The sequence below is a fragment of the Eptesicus fuscus genome, chromosome 20 (genome assembly GCF_027574615.1).
Source record: "Eptesicus fuscus isolate TK198812 chromosome 20, DD_ASM_mEF_20220401, whole genome shotgun sequence".
Lineage (NCBI taxonomy): Eukaryota > Metazoa > Chordata > Mammalia > Chiroptera > Vespertilionidae > Eptesicus > Eptesicus fuscus.
This window is the reverse complement of record NC_072492.1, coordinates 33,888,375-33,908,964: the sequence shown is the minus strand read 5'-3', so window position 1 is coordinate 33,908,964 and position 20,590 is coordinate 33,888,375. Positions and strand designations below refer to the sequence as shown.

At 54.4% G+C, this 20,590-nt stretch overlaps 1 protein-coding gene across 1 annotated transcript in view; it reads left to right on the top strand.

Annotated features, from left to right (window-relative positions):
• Positions 1-20,590, top strand: part of CACNG4 (calcium voltage-gated channel auxiliary subunit gamma 4) — a 47,863-nt gene that overhangs the window by 26,255 nt on the left and 1,018 nt on the right. Inside the window, exons 2-3 of the mRNA XM_008149403.3 lie at positions 14,133-14,216; positions 18,318-18,458. Of these exons, the coding sequence (XP_008147625.2) occupies positions 14,133-14,216; positions 18,318-18,458 (225 nt within the window). The remainder of the gene's footprint in view (positions 1-14,132; positions 14,217-18,317; positions 18,459-20,590) is intronic.

Below are 20,590 nucleotides of genomic sequence, written 5' to 3'. Positions count from 1 at the left end.
CACACTGTTTGCTCCATGCTGGGGATTCCCTGAGACCTGCTCTATCCAATTTGCAACCCCACTCAAGCTGTTTGCAGCAGCTTTTCCATATGAATAGCCTGTCCTGGCTCAGGCTTCAGGCTTTGCTAAAATCTCTCAAACAAGCTATAGCTGGTGACAGCTTGCCCCCAACATATCAATAAAGGGCCCAAGACCCAGCACTAGCACCAGCCTGCCTTGCTTCACAGCTGGGCCTCACCTGAGCACCTCCAACCCCAATACAAAGAGCAAATAGCCGTCTGCTGATCCCGCTGAGCTCCTGCCAGGTGGTCCCTGGCAGTGGCTGACTTTGCACCTCCCTGGAGGCCCTAGAGCCAGTGAACCCGGTGAACAGCTTCAGACCATAGCAGATTACAACTCTACACATCCATAAGAGGCAGACTCAGTGAGCACCAAAGCCCCACTGAAGCAAGTCCTGCTCCATAGGGGTGTCTCCTGAACACAGTTCTTCCCACTGTAGTTGCAGCTGGTCCTCACAGCCAATTGGCCTGGAGGTCAATTCCTTCCAGTGACACCATCAGCAATCAAGACTTAACTACAACAAGACCATGCACACAACCCACAAAGGGGCACACCTAGAGTGCCCAGCTCAGGTGACTGGGGAGGCTGAGCCACTGGGCCCTATAGGACACCTACTACACAAGGCCACTCTACCAATTCCAGGAGATGTAGCAGCTCTGCCTAATACATAGAAACAAACATGTCACAAATGGAAGCAAACTACTGGATAGAGTTCAAAACCATGATTATAAGGTTACTCAAGGGCTTTCATGAGATTGTCAAGGTTCTTAGTGAGAATGTCAAAGACATGAAAAAGGACAGGCAGAAATTAAGCATACACTAACTGAAATAATAATTTACAGGGATTCAACAGTAGAGTAGAGGATTCTGAGAATCAAATCAACGATTTGAAATATGCTCATTTTAAAAGCTGCCATGGCATGGGTATATGAGGAAGAGTCCATGTCAGTCCTGACAAACATGGCCAGTACCCTTCAGATACCTCATTGTCACGAGAGCAGGACTGATGATAACAGCTTATGCCCAGCTCATGTGGCTCACTGCTTGAGCACCCACCTATGAACCAGGAGGTCACGGTTCGATTCCTGGTTAGGGCACATGCCCCATTTTCAGGTTTGATCCCCAATAGGGGGCATGCAGGAGGCAGCCAATCTATGATTCTTTCCCATCATTGATGTTTCTATCTCTCTCTCCCTCTCCTTCCCTCTTTGAAATCAATAAAAACATATTTTTAAAAAATGACAGCTTACATGTTTTAAGTATATGGTGTCCCAGACATAGTGACATTCAAAGACTACATTAACTTGTTTAATCCCTCAAGCAGCCTTTGGAAGGTTTCCCATTTCTGAGCCCCATTTCACAGATGGGAAAAATGAGGCACAGAGCAGTTCATTATGACCCCAAATCAAACAGCTAGTAGGTGATGATGGAGCCAGGACTCAAACCCGAGTGGAATGATTCAGAACCTGCCACCTCTATGGTATTCAGCCATGGGATGATCTAGGTATCACCTCGACTGGTAGCCCTGCATGGAATGCTGCTTTGAGAAGCATTTAGACCAAGCATGTCAAACTCAACGGCTAACACGTGCCAAATAAACGAGGCATGCAGGCCGCAAGTTTGACATGCTTGATTTAGACTGTGATCAGGAAAAAAAAAAAAGCACTGTAACTGATTAGCAATGTCTGTACTGGACTTGAGGAAGGAGGAGTCAGAGCTCTGCAGGCCACTCAGGCATCACAAACCTTTGTTGATACTCTAGGCCGGATCCTTCTTTAATATGGGGCTGCCCAGTGCATTGTAGGATGATTAGCAGCATCCCTGGTCCCCACCCACTAGCTACCAGTATCACCACCATCCTCAGTCCTGACAATTAAAACTGTTTCCAGACTTTGTCTCCTGGAGGCAAAATTGCCCGGTTGAGAACCCTTGCAAGGGGGGATTGGCAAATAGCACTGAACTTGAAGTCAAGAGAACAGGGTTCTAGTTTGGCTCTGTCGCCAGGGAAATGGCCCTACTCCTCCACAGGCATCAGGTTCTTAAAGTGTCAAGTAAAGGGGATGAAGTGGATGGTCCCAGGAGCCTTTCTAGAAGCCTGTGGTTGCACAATGTGGTTCCCTTCCCTCACCCAGGCCTTCAGTTAAAACTCGGGTTATTGGAGCATAACTTTCCAGAGATCTGCAGGGGAAACCAACAGAAAAGCCTGGAAGCTGTAGCGAGCCCTTTGACCCCTTGGAGCTTCATATTTGCTCCTCATTAAAGGAGAGAAAGAAACAAAGGGGAAAAAGCATTCAAATCTTGGTACTAAGATTTCCTCCAAGCCGCAGTTATCAAGCAGATACGAATAGAAAAACCACAGAGACAATAACTGAACACCCATTTCCCTGTGTTAGGAGAGAAAACCAGCTATTGGTTGGGGAAATCTCCCCAGCTCCGTTCAATTATGAATCTCGGCAGGAAGCCTGGAAAATCCCGGCTTCTCTGCAGCGAAGGGTTGGAGGAGGCGCTGTGGGTTCTTGAAGAACTCACGGTGAGAGATGAGGGATGGCGGGTGGTGAGAGCGAAGCCAGGGTCCTGCCTCCTGTCGAGGGCCAGGATGGGTGGGCAGGAGCTGGTGGGGAGGACGGGGACCTCTGGGACCCTAGAGCTGTATCTGAGGTCTTCACAGCAGGCATCCCTTTCGATGGCAGCACTGTGTGGGAGGAGACGTGGTTCCAGGGCTTGGTTCATGGGCCACCCGCAGGTAGGAAGACTTTTTCTTATTGGAATGGAGGAGAAGTCGCCACTTCTGGGAGCTGTTTCCATGCTGACTCCAAATGGTCTCATTTCCTGTTCCTCCTGGAAACTGTGTGAAGTCCATTGACACCCCACATTGTCCATCAGGAAACAGATGCTGTACGGCTAACTGGTCAACCCAGTGCTTGCTTTCCCAGATGACTGACATCTCAAGAGGCTGAAACTCACAGGTCACACAGCTTCCACATGGTGCATGGGGACTGTTGATCAGCACCCCCATCCCCCGATGCAACGCCCCTTCTCCCCCACTGGCCCTGTAGTCTCTGGGGAGCCTGTGCCCCTTTTTGTACCTTGTAATAGTGTTGCAGGCGTGCCCTGAGGAAGGAAGTATGACTCGGGCTTCGGAGCCCATGAGAACTGGGTTGGAAGATGCGGCTGGTTGGAGGTTAGGGTTCTCCTGGTTCCAGGCACAGAAATCAACTTCTGGCCTGATCTCCAAAGAGGACTTTATTGGGTGTGGAGGGTCCCAAAGCATTGAAGGAGTTTAACAGCCAAGACTGAGGGAGGGGGGAACCAGAAGCTTTGTAGCCGGCAGCACAGACCACTAAGAAAATACCCCGTTGGTGAACTCCCCAACATCTTTCAGTCCCTGGGCATCCTCTGATCCAAATTAACACTCCCAAGAGTGCATCTGATTGGTCAAGCTCAGGACAGATGTGGGCTAGGATCTCTGGCTGGGGCGGGACCACCTATGTGAGGGACCCATTCCCACAGGAACACCTCAGAGGCACATCAGAGCCTCGGGATGGGCTTAGCAGTGGGCAGATGGCCCACCCTTTCTCTCCCCACTTCCTGCCCCCTGAGTCACTGCCAAGCTGTCCAAGCACAGAATCCCTAGAGCCCAGGATCTAGAGAGATGCCGCAGTTTACCAGACTAACTGATCTCCAGTTTCAGGTCTATAGAGATAAGAGTTTGGGGCAGAAATAGAGTTGTCTCTGGGAAACCTACTGCCTGGGGAAGGGGCTTGAACCAGAACTGGTTCCTGACAGACCCCCATCACCTAGTGGACATTGAACCAGAGCCCAGCCCCAATGCAACAGGTACCACCTTCTTGATGCTGATAACAAGGGTGTCTTCTCCCCCAAATCCTCCACTGGCCTTCCCCTGGGTTGTCCCATTTGGAGGAAACAGCCCACTGGACCTAGTCGTCACCTAGACTTGCTAGAGATAGGAGGTGGCTTGGAGATGGAGCCCTCTGTCTGCTGCCTGGTCACAGACTAGAACTGAGGGAAGAGACTTGGGGTCCACGTCCCTATAGAATTCATCCTCTGTCAGGTCTGAAATACTGCAAGTTGAGGCCCCATGCTCCTGAACATGGCTGTCTCTTTGTGAGTGACAGGGAGCAAGGGGGCGGCAGGCTGAGTCCAAGGTCCCGCTGGCCTCCTCACCCTGCACTCCTGGCAGCAGTGGCTACTGAGGCTGCCATGGCCCGTCTGGCAGCTGCAGGAAGCTGCCGGCTGAGCCAGAGCTTAAATGTGTCCCTCCTCACAAGGAGCTCCAATGTGAGGGGAACAAATGAAGAGAGCGCTTGTTAATCCTGGGGGAGTGCAGCCTGCGATCTCCCGGGCAGCTGGGCTCCTCTGAGACTAAAATAAGATGCCCAACAGGCCCCAGGGTGGGGCCCTACAACCTAACGGGTCAAGTGACACCTCGCCAGGCTGGGCACAAAATCGCAGACATGCAGAGCCGAGAGGGACTAGAGCTCCTGGCATCAGCCTTGAAGAGACTTTCCAGCTTAAGGAAAGCTCACGGTGGCACCTTGGAGCCGGGGGCATTAAATCCAGTCCCTTTGCAGGGTAATCCAGGCCACCTCCCTGCAGCCCCACCTACATTTTCCAGCCTCAGTCACCACCCCCACACCTGCTCTTTTCCTAACTCCCTAACGTGCCTCTGTGCCGGAACCACCAAACATCTGATACTACTTCCCCCCGGCTCTGAGCCCAGCCCCTTCCCAGAACTGCCCAGATGACCCATCCAACACTCAGGCCCAATTCTTTGGAACTCCGTGAACCTGCCACCTCCCCTGTAGCCTGTGCTACACTGGCTGCCTTGTTCTAAGGCGATGTGTGCACTCACCTCCCTGACGAGGCTATAAGTTCTTGCTGGCAGGACCCGTGTCTTTGGGCTCCCACAGCCTGCCATCAATAAACGATTGCTGAATTAAAAGGAAGAATGACCAAAGGGCTGAATGGATGAGCCGTGTTTACATCAAAACCCAAGCCAGATCCTATAAGGCAGGGGTCCTCAAACTTTTTAAACAGGGGGCCAGTTCACTGTCCCTCAGACCGTTGGAGGGCCGGACTATAGTTTTAAAAAAAAAACTATGAACAAATTCCTATGCACACTGCACATATCTTATTTTGAAGTAAAAAAACAAAACGGCAAAAACACCCGCATGCGGCCCGCGGGCCGTAGTTTGAGGACGCCTGCTATAAGGACAATGAGGCACCTCAGTGACTCTCAGCCAGAAAAGAGCAAGTGTGAAACCCTGGTTGTCGCTGTGCTCATTGCCGAGAGAGACTGCTCTGAACCCCAAGCACTTGGCCATGGAGAGGACACGGGGGCTCCTCCCCACACTTTAGTCAGAAAACAGGTCTGTTCAAAAGCATCTCCAAGAAACGAGGAGCTAAAAACTATATTCTCACCGTGACATCATCATCAGAATTTATCCTTCTCAAAACGCTTTGACCACCATGGGCCTCCTCGGGCCTCCCCTCAGCTCTGGAAGATGGTAAAATGTTTCCCCATTTTCCAAGTGGGGAGAAGCTTTCCTGACCTCTGCCCTGCAGCTGAGGCCAGGTTCCTCAGCGAAGGCCGTGCTCTCGAGGCGCTGGACCACTCTTTCAGGCTTCTTTCCTCCGTCATAACTGAATGACTATAAGCAGCAAGCCCCAGAATGGCAGAGGCCATGTCTGTCTTGGTTTTTTCTTGTATTATTGACTCTGGCTGTAACTGAAACATGCCAAAACATATAATGTCTTAAACATAAAAGAAGTGGATTCATTGTTCATGGAACAGTGCAGAGTGGGTGGTCCTCTTCACGGCCGGTTTCCTCCACAAAGGCATTCAGGACCCAGGTCCTTTCCATCTTGTGGCTCCACCATTCCCTGTGGCTGGTGGGAAGGGTGGGGGGCGAATGGAGTTGGTGGGGGCACACCAACTTCTCCAGAGCCTTATCCAGAAAGGGCACACATCACTTCTGCTCACACTCCATTTGCCAACTCAGTCACATAGCCACATCGAGCTATAAAGGAAGCTGAGAAACAGTGCATCCCTGTGTCCAGTAAGAGAGGATGTGACTTCTTAGTGAGAAGACACTCTGCTGGGTCCCCAGCATCTATCACATAACAGGAGCTCAATGAATATAAGTTGGATGAAGGGGCTGAAGGTCATAGTGGCTTAACAGGGTCTCAGCCAGGAAAGTCCAGCTGAGTCCACGCTGCTTCTCCAAGCCTGGTCTTTATCCGACAGCCTGCCTAGCTGCAACTGGAGAGAGGCCAGCCCTAGGAGGACGCCAGCGGATGCCAATTGATAAATCACAGCTATTAGGAGTGTTCTTTGGAGATAGCATGGAAGTCAATGAATTATGAGGGAGAGCTCTGGGGTGGGGGAGGGGGAGGAGAATTACAGGGAGCAAAGAGCTCAAGGGGTGGGAGAAGCATGAAGCCTGGGTTGACAGCAACTTGGAGCACTGGCCTGGACACCTAGCTGAGCCTCTGCTCCAAAACCTGTGTGATGAGCTGAATTGTGTCCCTTCAAATTCTTACATTGAATTTGCAGGGACACAAATGAAGTCTTAACCCAGTGCCTCCCAATGTGACCTTATCTGGAGTATGGGTCTTTAAAGAGATAACCAAGCTAAAATGAGGTCATTAGGGTGGAGCCTAATCCAGAATGACTGGTGCCTTTATGGGGAAAGGCAATTTTGGAGATGGACAGGCACACACAGGGAGAACGCCATTCGAAGATGAAGACCAAAATCAAGGTGATGGCCCCATAAGCCAAGGAACACCAGTGATTGTCAGCAAACCCCCGGACGCTGAGAGGCCTGGAACGCATCCTTCCTCAGAGCCCTCGGAAGGAACCAGCCCTGCCCACACCTTGATCTTGGCCTTCTGGCCTCCAGAACTGTGAGACAAGGTATTTCTGTTAGTTAAGCCACCTGGTTTGGGGTACTTCGGTGTGGCAGGCCTAGAAATGAATACTCTTGCCTCTTTGCACTGGAATGAACTTGGCCAAGTCATTTCCATCCTGGCCTCTGACCGCTCATCTGCAGGCACATCAAAGGACAAGAACTGGGTCTCCCCAAACCAGGCGCACCGATTGCCACTGCCTTTCTTCTTTTCACACCTTGCTGCTCCTTTCAGGAGTGGCCACTGCCCACCCAGGGTCTTCCAACCTCAGGTGACTCCATGGAGACTGTACCATCAGGTCCCATCTGAGCCTATCAGGTGAGACCCTCGGCTCATCTGCTGCACCCCATTGCTGCTCCCTACCCATGCCATACTGTCTGAGGTTCTAGAACACAAGGCTGGCCTACCGGCGCACCCTCTGCCTGGGCATCTCCATCTTCCAGTCACAGCTTAATTCAGCCTCAAACATCAGCCAATGCCCTCAGCCCAAGAGTTTCCCCACCCATAAAGCGTGTCGGGCACCCACATTCCCCCATCATGCTCCAGCCAGTCAGAATTACATGTAGCTCAGAAAACACACTGTGTCCTGCCTCCAGGCAGGGGGTGGGAGTGGGGGGGAGTGGGTAAGGGTACACACTCTGAATTCGGGTGGCCTAGGTTCGAGTCCTGACTAGGGCACCTAGTAGCAAATAGCGTCAGTAACCCTCTCGACCTCATAGGGTTATGCTGAAGGTGAAGGGAGTTAATAAATGTCAGATGTTTGAAAGTAGTGCCTGGCACATAACAGGTGCTAAGCAAATCCTTGCCATCATTCTCTTTGTGAGATAACACTCTTCCCCCAAGTCCTCACCCACCAGCCTGGCCAAAACCCTGCCCCCTCTCAGTTCTCCACCTCCTCCATGAATGCCTGGGTCCTTTCTGGAGACATACAGCCCTCCGGTCCTGCTAGTCTGTTCCCACAGGAGGTTAGGGTCAGGCTCACAGATAAGCAGCTCTGGGAAAACACCGGAGGGGAAGCCATCCTGGCAAGTGATTGGCATCAGGACGGGGAGCTCCTCCCAGGTGCCCCACTTTGAGATAAGGACTTGGTCCATTTGGCCCTTGGACCAGGGCTGTGCCCGGCATGCAATGACCCAAGGTACAGTAGGACACAGCCACTTCAAGTGATTACAAAGTTCAAATGGATAGCCATTTAGAAGTGTTGGGTTGTTTTCCAACACAGATGATTCAAATGAAACTGGTGGACTGTCTGGCCCCATGTGGTTCTCATTCTCCCTCCTCCTCCCGTCTGAGCGGCCCCAATCAGCAGCTGGGCCTCTTCTGGGATGTTCCACTCCTCCAACTGACCGGGAGGGTGGGAATGGGGGGGATATTTTGAAATCCCACAGGGGTATCTGTTCGCAGATGTGGACCCACACCTGAGGCCCCAACCTCAGCTTTGCGCTCAGCCACAAGTTCGGGATAGGAGCTCCGGACCTAAAACACCTCCAACCCCTTCCCCCGCCTGCCTGCTCTTCTCACCACCCAAAAAGAGACTGACAGTCACTTATTTCATCTGTCTTCCCAGTCACCCCAGAACGGGAGCTTAGGGCGATGCCTACCTCAGACCTGTAGCTCCGGCGCCGGGCACAGTCGTGTGTGCTCAGTACAAATAGTGTTGTGGGAAGGACGGTTGCAGGAAAGCCCCACTCAGCGCCCTCTTCTCCTGGCCCCTCTGGCGGTGGGCTCACATCCTGTCCTGGAGCCGGAAGGGGCCTTCCACGTGGGCCTCCTTCTCCAACAGCCCCGCCCACCTCCAGCTGCCTCTGCCAAGGCCTGGAGACCCCATTGGAGAGCATTTTAAAATCCTGATCAGCCTTGGGGAGAAAGGCCAGCGGCCCAGGGGTTTCCTGGAAAGGCAGCGTCAGGCTGGGGCCAGAGGAAATGATGAGACTTCGAGGAGCTGGACTCCAGGGGCCACGCCCTGCCACGTGCACCCAGGTGTCCCCTGAGCCCCGTCTTTAAAGTGGGCGAAGACTTTCCTTTGCAGCGTAAGGGAGATTGTCTGATCGCCCACAGCTGGGCCTCTGCAGCGAGGGTGGTGAAGACAGGTCCTTCAACATCTCTCAGCCTCTTTCTTCCGGCTTCAAAAGAGTCTTATTACAAAGATGAAATGGGCTGATGCATCAAAGGTGCTCAGCACATGAGCTTTCATCTTAGCCTGGGCAGGGCTTGCAAGCAGGCGGTGTTTATTGGGGGGGGGTCCTCCTAGGGATCGGGCATGGGGGAGGGCTGGGAGGAGTGACACTGAAATAGAGGGAGCACCAGTGCAGGAGTGACCCTGAGTGGATCATCCCTTGACTCGGTACTGCTGGACCTGCCTCCCTTAAGCAGGTGGAGTGGATCCAAGCCTGGAGGATGGGAACATTTATCCACCAGCTCCCATCTTCCTGCTCAAAGGTAATCCCTCGAGCTTTTAGCATCCACACACACAGGTGCAAGGCAGCTCCCCTGGCCATCCACCCAGAGCCATGGGGCAAAAAGCAAGAAGTAGCTGGTGCCGCTGAATGGAGGCACCGGCAGGTGCTGTGTGGGCAGCGCTGGTGGCTGCATCAGTGAAGGCTGGAGTAAAAGGGGGGCAGAGTAGCACGAGGAGCGGCTCAGGGTGTCCGTTCGCTCTCAATAGGTGTCCGCAGCCGCTGGTTAGAGCGAGTGAGGAGCTCGTGAACTCGTGCTTGTGAAAAGCAGGTGATCACCATTATTAAGTCTCCCTCGAGCATTCTTTCCTCCAGGGTTCCCTTGGTCACGACAGACCTCTGAGGTGGCCCACTGTGGGGGCACCCTGGAGTGACTCACGGCGTGACCAACTCATCCCGTGTGCCTGGGACTTTCCTGGTTTTACCTATGTCCCTGTTCCCTGAGGCCTGGTCATCCTAGCTAAGGGCATGGCATCTCAGACACGACCAGCCCAGCCCAGAGGCTAACCTGCCGGCACACACTCCCAGCACCACGGATCACATCCCATTCACCTGCTTCCACGTCCAGGCGGGTCTGTGCTCATCTCAGACACACCGCCACCCTTTCAGTCGGAATCAAAGATTCGGTTTCCTTTCTTTTAACAAGCCATATTGGTTCATTTCCATGCATCGTGGAAGGCTCCAAAAATACAGAAAAAAACCTAAAGAAGAGAATTTTAATTCGCTCATAACCCTATCACCCAAAGCGAAACACTGCACACACTTTGAGATATTTCTTTCCAGATGTTTCCTTTAACAGAGGTGGTTTGTGATGTATGTGTACATCCCTAGACTCTTAGGGCAGGGAGAGCTCCCTCTGGCCCAATTCCTGAGTTTTGTTTTGTGTGGGGGTTGTTTTTTTTTTCCTTCAGATTTTTTATTGATTTTTAGAGAGAGAGAAAGAGAGACGGGGAGAGACAGAAACATTGATGTGAGAGCGGAACATCAGTGGGCTGCCTCCTATAGAGATAAGGTCAGCAAAATACATTGGAAGAGATTTGGAACAATCATGTGTATACCCAAGCTAATGTTTCAAAACCTGAGTTTTATTTTCAGATCGAATGTATAAATACATGGTTTCCTCATTTCTGTCAAAGCATATTTTCCTTTCAGCATTATCAGTGTTGGAGCAAGATTTATCCCACTGGTCCCTACACTATTCATTTCCTTCCAGGATTTTCAGCAACTTTTGGATTAATACCAACTTATGGTTCTTTGGGTTAATATCCAAGATATAAAGCACTCATGCCACTCAACAAAAGGAAGACAAAATCCAATTGAAAAATGGGCAGAAGACCTGAATAGACATTTCTCCAAAGAGGACATACAAATGGCCAAGAGACATATGAAAAAATGATCAAAGTCACTGATCACCAGAGAGACACAAAGTAAAACCACAATGAGATATCACCTCACACCAATCAGAATGGCTATCATCAAAAAATCACCAAACAACAAATGCTGGCGAGGATGTGGGGGGAAAGGGAACCCTAGTACACTGCTGGTGGAAATGCAGACTGGTGTAGCCACTATGGAAAACAGTATGGAGTTTCCTCAAAAAATTAAAAATGGAACTTCCGTTTGACTCAGTAATCCCACTTCTGGGAATATATCCTAAAAATCCCGACACACCAATCAGAAAGGATATATCCACCCCTATGTTCATAGCAGCACAATTTTCAATAGCTAAGATTTGGAAACAGCCCAAGTGCCCATCAGTAGACGAATGGATACAAAAGTTGTAGGACATTTACACAATGGAATACTATGCAGCTATAAAAAAGAGGAATCTCTTTCCCTTTGGGACAGTGTGGATGGACCTAGAGAATATTATGCTAAGTGAAACAAGCCAATCCGAGAAAGACAAATATCACATGATTTCACTTATTTGTGGAATCTAATGAACAAAACGAATTGACTAACAAAATAAGACCCAAGGCATGGAGGCATGGAACAGACTGACATAACTTGATGTGGGGTTGGGAGGATGAGAAGAGATAAACCAAGAACTTATATACTTACATGCATAGCTCATGGGCAGTAAGGTGGTGAAGACCTGGGATGAGTGGATAGGGGCTGGGAGGATGGGAGTAAAGGGGGGGGGGGGGGGGGGTAAATGGGAGACATCTGTAATACCATCAACAATGAAAAAATATACATAAATAATAAACAGGTTTTCTTAAAAGTAAGATCTATAGGTATTGACCTGGAGAGATGTTTGTACATATTGTTCAATGGAAAAAGCAGGTTTTAGAGTATAATTCCATTTTAAAAATAAGGATATAGGCATTCTTGAAACCCGTTTATCAGACCCTTATAAAGCAAAACATGCAACTCTCGTATGAGCCAGCATTTGCATTCCTGGGCATTTATCCCAGAGAAATGAAAACTGAGGTTCCTCCCAAAACCTGTACCTGAAAGTTTATAGCAGCATTAGAAATAGCTGGAGTCCTGGCCAGTGTAGCTCAGTTGATTGGAGCATCGTTCCATGCACCGGAAGGCCATGGGTTCAAACCCCGGTCAAGGCACATGCCCAGGTTGTAGGTTCCATCCCCAGCCAGGGCAAGTGCGGGAGGCACATCGGGCCTGGAAAATGCTTGCTCTGAGTCTGGGGTATGGGAGCCAGGAAAGAGAGGAGGGTGTGGCTGGGCCAGAATGGGTGCTCTCGCTCTTGATCACAAACACTTGTGATTCTCTGCCAACTCGCTCACTCAAGAAAGAAGAAGGACCCACTGAGTAGAGGGTGTGTGATTTCTGGATCCAATAGCAGCAAACCTGCTTGGAGCCATCACCAGAGGCCAAGAAACATCTAAGTGCCTTTTACGTATTATCTTGTGCCAAATCCTTAGGCCAGTGGTCGGCAAACTGCGGCTCGTGAGCCACATGTGGCTCGCGAGCCTCGGTTTGCCGCTCTGTTGACTAATGAGTTTGCCGACCACTGACCTAGGCTCTCGATTCCAATAATTACAGGCTGTTGTTCCTTGTGATTAAGCCCCTATCCCAGTGGTCGGCAAACTCATTAGTCAACAGAGCGGCACACCGCGGCTCTTGGGCCCCTTGAGTGTGGCTCTTCCACAAAATACCTCGGCCTGGGTGAGTCTATTTTGAAGAAGTGGCGTTAGAAGAAGTTTAAGTTTAAAAAAAATTTGGCTCTCAAAAGAAATCTCAATCGTTGTACTGTTGATATTTGGCTCCGTTGACTAATGAGTTTGCCGACCACGGCCTTAGGCGATAAGGCCTGTGGTTATCTCCGTTCTGCAGAGGAGGAGACTGAGGCGGGCAGTAAGTTGTGTTTGACGTGGCACAGAGAACACGGTCGAAGTCAGACACTCAAGGCACCACCTGAGACCCTCCTCTGTCCCTCACCAAGCCCGGCCCACCCACCAGTGGCCCCCGAGGCCGGAGTCCCATGGACCTGCAGGAAACAGGGGACCTTACCCAGCACCCTCGCTCTCCGGAGGCAGCCGACGGCGGGGGAAGCTCGGGGAAGCAGCCAGGAGGACAGCTAATTGGTAAACGACGGGAGAGCAGCCTGCCCATGCCCATCAGCGGCTGCTCCTGATTAGACGGCCGCTGGCCTGACGCAGGCCCGGCTTCCCCCTCTGTGTGAGGTCAGGCGGAGCGCCGGGGCCAGCAGGGCGCTTGGCTGCAGCTGCAGGACATGAAGTGGGCCGAGCTGGAGGCCCGCCCAGCCTGGCCTGCGGGGCGGCAAGATGAGCTCCTTGCAGGAGCCGGAGGCTGCCCCGGTGTGAGGGGTTGGCTGGCAGGGCCGGGCCTGACACCCTGTGTGCCCACCTCTCCACCGTGTCCAGTTCTGCCCTGGGCGTTCCCAGACTGTGGGAGAGCAGGGACTGGGAGAACTGGATGGAAGGTTCTGGAAGGGAGGACTGGCCTGCCTTCCTGCGGTCACTAAACTACCCACGGGTCCTGCCTCCCATCTAGGAAGGTGCTTCTCACAGTGGGCAGGGGAAGCCAGGCGATCAGGAGATGCCCCGGCCTTTCTGGAAGTTTCTCCCGCTCCACGTTCTCTTCCTTCCATCCGCCTGAATGAGGGGATTGCAATCTGTTGTGCGGATTCGGCGTGTACCTGGGGGAGGGACTGGCCATGCCTGTGTGTTTGAGAGAGGAGAAGATACAGACAGACCAAACCCCTCCCCATACAGCCTGCAGCCCCCTCCTCAGCCCCCACCCCTCCCCCTACACAGGCCGGCCAAGCTCCAGCCTCACCAACCTCCCCTCCGCTCCCCAAACTCGCCAGCCCTGCCCCCGCACCCGGTCTCCTCACCACCTCCTTCTCTGCCCAGAAGGCCGCCTCCGCCCAGTCCCCGGTGGCAGATTCTTGGCCATTTTTTTCGGACGTGGCTCTGCTGTCCCCTTGGGTCGGGGATCGCACGTCCTGCTTGCCCAGGTCGGTTCCGCCGGAGGTCTCTCGTCCCGGATAGTTATGGATGGTGTGTCCTTTCACCGTAGATGACGTGGTCACCTTTGGGGCGCCTTCCCACTGCGACGCCTGAGCCTTTCCCCTCTCTCCGTGCCCGGGGCCTGCACAGGGCCTGGCACACGTGCAGTGACCGAGTCCAGAGTGAAGGGGCGAGTGAATGACCCCCTGGCACAGCCCCCACATCCCTTCCCTCCTGTTCCCTCCAGGGATCTACAAAGGGCACTGCTTCCGGATCAATCACTTCCCAGAGGACAATGACTATGACCACGACAGCTCGGAGTACCTCCTTCGTGAGTGTCAGACCCCTTGCTTCCTTTGTGTGTGTGTGGGGGGGGGGGGGAGGGGGCGGGCAGCCCGGTGGCAGGTGGGCGGCTGGAGGAAAGACGGGGTTTGTGGGGGTGGAGAGGATGCCGTTCTCCGGATGCGCTTGTCGCTCCCTTTCTGAGTCCGAGGATGGAGTTCTGTCCTGCGTTGCCATGACGTGCGGGGATCCCATGGAGTTACTTGGCTGATAGGCCCAGGCCCGGGGAGACTGAGGCCTGGGGAGAGTAGATGGGGGTGTGGGCGTCCCCACTCCTCGGGGCTGCTGGGTGTGGCTAGCTCCGAGGAGCTGGCTGCTGCCGCTGGGCCTGGGGCCCGGAGGCTAGAGATGCAGGCTTGCCCAGACCCAGCATCCCTGGGGGACTGTGACACCGGAGCACATTCCCCTGCCAGCCCTGGGCCCGCCCGCCCACCCCTCCCCACACACCCAGCATGCTACTCTCCTAAAATCAGAGTAGGTGGCACACGAAGACAGCCTGCTGGGGTGCCAGACAGCCTGGAGGCGAAGGCGAGGAAGGTGGCAAGAGCAGCCTCTGATACCTGGGCCTTAGGTGTCTTCAGCACAGACGGGTGGAGCCACCGTGTCTGCCCGTGAGCTGCCCCCTGAGCCCCCCCGCCCTCCCGTGTGGCTCGGCTGGCCCCAGAATGGAGCAAGTCACAGCACACACTGAACCCGCAGGACCAACCCAGCTCCACGCCTCAGTCCAGGCCCCATCCCTCGGCCTCCCTGCGAGGCAGCAGGGGCCGCAGCCAGGGAAGGAGCCTGGAATGGGAAAAGCGGCGCCGCTTTGAAGTCGTTTTCCCTTTCGCACCAGCCCAGACACACGTGGAGCACTCCCAGCGGCACCCCAGGGCCTCAGGCCCGGCTGCCTTTATGGGGAATCGATGCCAGTGTCCTCAGAGGAGGCACAAATCACTCAGCACCGGCTCGTGGCTCTTTCCGTGTGTGATTTTCTAAGAGGAAGGACTTGAGTTCTGAGTCATCTGGAGGAATAGAACAGCGTGCTTTTCTATCCCATGGAGCCTGGGACCGTGTCGGGCTGTGCTGGCCGGGCCCAGAACCTGAAATAATTCGGCCGAATCTCCCTCCCACCCAGCCTCCCTCGCCTTCTCCTCTTCCTCTCCTGTCCTCTCTCTCTGCTTCCTGGGGGCCAACCCTGAACCAAGCGGGTGATAGTCCATGGGGCTGCCACAAATGGTTGTGCAGGTTGCCCAGCACGCGCTCAGACTGTGGTATCAGTGGCACCTTCGAGGTGCACAATGTGTGGCCTGCACAGCCATCTGGGGCGGCCCCCGGTGCTTAGCCAGCTGAGATGGCTCAGCTTAAAATCCACCCTGACTCAGCACTTGCCCTTCGCTGCCCGACGCAGGGCCAGCAGGTGGTTCCTGGGGCTGGGAGTGCGGATCTGCCCCCATGGATAAGGTGACCAGATCGTCCCGCTTTTGGCGGGACAGTCCCGATTTTTCACAATTTGTCCCGCGTCCCACGGCATTTTTAAAAAGTCCCTATTTTTGGAAAGAATAAATAGGGACTTTTTTAAAACGCCGTGGGACGCGGGACAAATTGTTAAAAATCGGTTTTGTCCCGCCAAAAGCGGGACGATCTGGTCACCTTACCCATGGACCCACCCCAGGACTGCAGGAAGGAGGCATTGGGGAAACAAACCACTCCCTCTCCACGTCCCTCTGGAACTTGCCTGGCACACTAAGGTTGTGGGCACTGGTGCTGGTTCTCCCTCTTCAGCCCCCTGCGCCTGTCCCCTCACGGTCCCCAGGGCTCTGGGACCCCTTCCTGGATTGGCCTCCAGACACCTCAGCCGAGGTCAGATCACGTGGCTTCCTGAGGGCCCAGCACAGGGTGGTTGAAGGGCGTTAGTGCAGGGCTGTTGACAAAGGTGCGGGCAAGGTTAAGGGATGGTGAGCACACCAGGGCGAGCTGCAGAAGGAGCCTGTGCACTCCGGGGCTGGACTGGTGGAGGCAGGCGTGGGGGCCTGGAGGAGGGAGCCGTGAGGACAGGGCAGGAACTGTGGGTGCAGCCACCTCCTGCGCAGCCTCAGGAAGAGCGAGGAAGGAGCTCTCGCCTGCACGCTCCTCCCAAAGCCGGAGTCCAGAACAGGATGGAGACATGAAATGGGCTTCCGAGGGGCAGACCAAGAGTGGGCCACGGACTCGCCACCCAGCCTAGGGCTCTTGCTGCCCCCAGACACACACACACACACACACACACACACACACACACACACACACACACCCCGAGTGGTGCCCCTGGTTGGGACCCAGGGCTGGGAGGACCCAGCAGGGATTTTCCCAAATAGAAGGATGGCGATGGCACAGCAGCAATGGAAGGAAGAGCTCTCCTCATGGGTAGGCTCATGAGGACACCAGTCGGGGTCACTCACAAGCCCAGAGACTCCCCAGGAAGAGAAGGGGTGACCGGTTTGGGGCAAAGGACGGTTGCTCACAGGATTTACCTGGGCCGGATGGATGGCTCTGAGCCAGGCCTGACCTCAGCCACCTCAGAGGCGCTGGGCTCCCTTCTCTCCACCCCTCTGAGCCCTTTGCAGGATGAGGGCGTCCAGGGAACCCCGATCCTGGCTCTTCTGGCCGGCACAGCTCACAGGCACGTCTCAGAAACCCACAGGAAACCTCCTCCCAAAGCCTGCGGCTGCAGGAAAGCAGAGGGAGGAAGAGGAGGTGGCGGAGAGAAGAGCTTCATTTAACGCCCCGAACAAACCCCGGTCTGTGAAGCGGGGAACACAGTGGTGTGCTCACAGAACAGGAGACAAACGCCGTCTTCAGAGGCTGGAACTCCGCAAACTGGCTCCGCGGGCTGAGGAGGCCGGCGCCTGCCAGCGCTCCCTGACTCCGTGTCCCCTGCCAGGGCCACCCAGGGCCCACGTGGCGAGGTTTCTGCTGGGCTGGGAGCATGCAGGCCCCCGGGGAAGGCCGAGCTCGGCTCCTCTTCCCGTCCTCCTTCCCCTCCTGCCCTTCTCCCAGCCAGGTGCTAAGCCCCTACTAAGTGCCTTATGACCCTTATCCCATCAGATTCTCACAACAACCCTCAGGGACAGGGTGTGTCCCTTTTCTAGAGCTTCCATAATAAATGACCACAAACTGGGTGTGAAGGGTCCTTCCCTCAATCACACCTACAAAGACCTGTTTTCCAAATAGGCTCACCGCCATAGGTACCCTGGTTAGGGCTTGGGCATGCTGGGATTTTGCCATGATTCAGCCCCTTCCCAGCACGTATTCCTCGTCTCCCAGGTTATCAAGAGGGGACCATGGCAGAGCAAGGGAGCAAACCTATCTCTGTTGGACACCGCAGTCCACGTGTGGCCCTCTGTCCAGCCACCTTCTTCTCTGGGACCTCCGGAGGTCCTGGGCTTCCACGTCCTGGTCTGTCCCTGGGGGTGATAACAACGCGATAACAACAATAGAGATAAAGGCTGTCGCTCAGGAAGTCCGTGCTCTGGCCAGGCCCTCGGCTAAGCTCCTTATTGGTACAAAACCAACCACACAATGTAGGTACTCCTTATGGACTGCTTCTCACAAATGAGGAAACTCAGTTTCCTAGAGGTGACGTGACTGGACCAAGGCCACACAGCCAGCAGCCAGCATGTCACACACAGGGCAGGGCCTGCCCCCCGACCCACCCAGTGCCAAAGCCTGTGTCCTTAGCCACCCACCGGAGCTGCCTCGTGAAGACGCCGCTTCCCTGCCTCCCAGAGGCTTCAAGGAGACTGTGTCCACGGCTCTCATGGTGGCCCCCTGGTGCCACTGAGGGGCTGTCCTCACTTCTGGTGGCAGAAGTGTGACTCACACCCAGGGGAGCGGATGTGACCTTGGCCCACTTGGTGTAACCAGCCAGGCAGGGCCATCACTTACATCTAGCCCAGCTGCCCCCACCCTGCCCCAGCTCCCCACGCACCTCGGTACCCAGGGCCTGATGGGACTATTTCAAGTCAGGGCTGGGCCCTGGTCTTCAGGGCCCCTTGCCAGCACTGTGGCTGTGCCGGGCGCAGGTGGCCAGTCTCACCGCCCTCTCTGCCCTGTCTCCTGCCCGGCCCAGGCATTGTGCGTGCCTCCAGTGTCTTCCCCATCCTCAGCACCATCCTGCTCCTGCTCGGCGGGCTCTGCATCGGCGCCGGGAGGTTCTACAGCCGCAAGAACAACATCGTCCTCAGTGCTGGCATCCTGTTCGTGGCTGCAGGTGAGCCGGCCACTCTGGTCCCCACTGCAGAGCACACGGGGGGTGGGAGGGGTGGGGCGTGCGGGCAGCAGACCATACAGCCTCTGTGTATAATTAACCTCAAAAGTCCATGTGTGTGGGGGCTGGGGTGGGGGGTGGGGAGCAAACGGGTACAGGGTCTCCTTTTGGGGTGACAAAATGTTCTGGAACTAGATAGAGGTGGTAGTTGCACACATTGTGAATGTCCTAACTGCCACCGAATTGTGTACTTTAAAGGGCTAGTTTTATGTTATGTGAATTAAACTCCATAAAAAATAGTAAGTCCAGGTGTGCACATGCCACAAAGGGGCAGTACTATTGCCTCACAAGCCCATAACAGGGTGCCTGGCTAAGCTGAGGGGTCAGGGAGGTGCCCGGGGGGACTCACACACCACGACCTGAAGGTGTCGGCCAGGTGAAGACAGGGTGAGGGGGCGCGGGGCTGGCCGGGCGCAGAAGGAGCAAAGAAGCCCAGTTCTCCTGGGCAGGGTGAGCGAGGGGGCTCGAGGTCATGAGAATTCCTGACTGCCCGACTCTCCGGCGAAGAGACGACAGCCGCCCCCTATGGCCCAGTGACAACCCAGAGCCACGGTGACAGTGACACCCCCCTGCCAAGGCCTCTCTGAGCCTCCGTGGAGACAGTTCCCTGCCCAGCCTGTCCCCGCTCTGCTCCAGGTGGTACCGGATGCTGATAATGAGCATTCCAGCAACAGCGGTGGCCGTGCCTCCTTTGCTGCGGGCAGGGAGGGGACTCGAGAGGGGCCAGCCCATGTAGGAGCCATCGGTCACCCTCCCCACAGCTTGTCTTCCCCTCGCCGTTTCTCTGGGGGAGGGGAGGCAGCTTCCATTCACAGGGAACTGAGGGCCCAGGCGAGTGAGGGCCCCCTGCCAGGCCGGGGAAGCAGGGCCGCGGGTGTAGGTTCTGTGCGCTCTTCTACCCCATTCGGCTTTGCACCTTCCGGGGCAGCAAACACGTGTGTGGGATGTGTGTGTGTATCCAAGGGGACGGGGGATGTATAAGAGTCAGGAGCATGGTGAGTGTGTGTGTACTGTGGGGTGTGTGTGTGTGTGTCCTCTGTGTGAACTGTTGGATGTGTGTGTGTGTGTGTGTGTGTGTGTGTGTAAGTGAACTGTAGGGGTGGGGGTGTGACCTGTGGGGGTGTCTGTGTGTGTGAACTGTAGGGTGTGTGTGTGTGTATACTGTGTGTGTGTGTGTGTGTGTGATCTGTGTGTGTGTGTGTGAAATGTGTGTGTGTGTGTGTGTGAAATGTGGGGTGTGTGTGTGTGTGTGTGTCCTCTGTGTGAACTGTGGGATGTGTGTGTGTGTGTGTGTGTGTCTATGTGTGTGTGTCTATGTGTGTGTGTGTGTGTGAACTGTGTGTGTGTGTGAAATGTGGAGTGTGTGGGTGTGTGTGTGTCCTCTGTGTGAACTGTGGGATGTGTGTGTGTGTGTGTGTGTGAACTGTGGTGTGTGTGTGTATGTGCTTGTGTGTGTGAACTGTGGGGGTGCGTGAACTGTGGTGTGTGTGTGTGTGTGTGTGTGTGTGAACTGTGGTGTGTGTGAACTGTGGGGTGTGTGAACTGTGGGGGGGTGAACTGTGGTGTGTGTGTGTGTGAACTGTGGTATGTGTGAACTGTGGGGGGGGTGTGTGTGTGAACTGTGGTGTGTGTGTGTGTGTGTGTGTGTGTGTGTGTGAACTGTGGGGTGTGTGAATTGTGGGGTGTGTGTGTGTGTGTGTGTGTGTGTGAACTGTGGGGTGTGTGAACTGTAGTGTGTGTGTGAACTGTGGTGTGTGTGTGAACTGTGGTGTGTGTGTGTGTGTGTGTGTGTGTGTGAACTGTGGGGTGTGTGAACTGTGGGGTGTGTGTGTGTGTGAACTGTGAGGTGTGTGTATGTGTGTGAACTGCGGGGAGTGTGTGTGTGTGTGTGTGTGTGTGTGTGTGAACTGTGGGGTGTGTGTGTGTGTGTGAACTGTGGGGTGTGTGTGTGTTGGGAGGGAGAGCCTGTATTTAGGGTCCAAGTCTACCGCTGGTTTGCTCAGGGCAGGGTCTCTGGCCCTCTAGCAGGAAACAGTCTAACCATCTACCCATCCACCCTGGATCGGGCAGTAGGA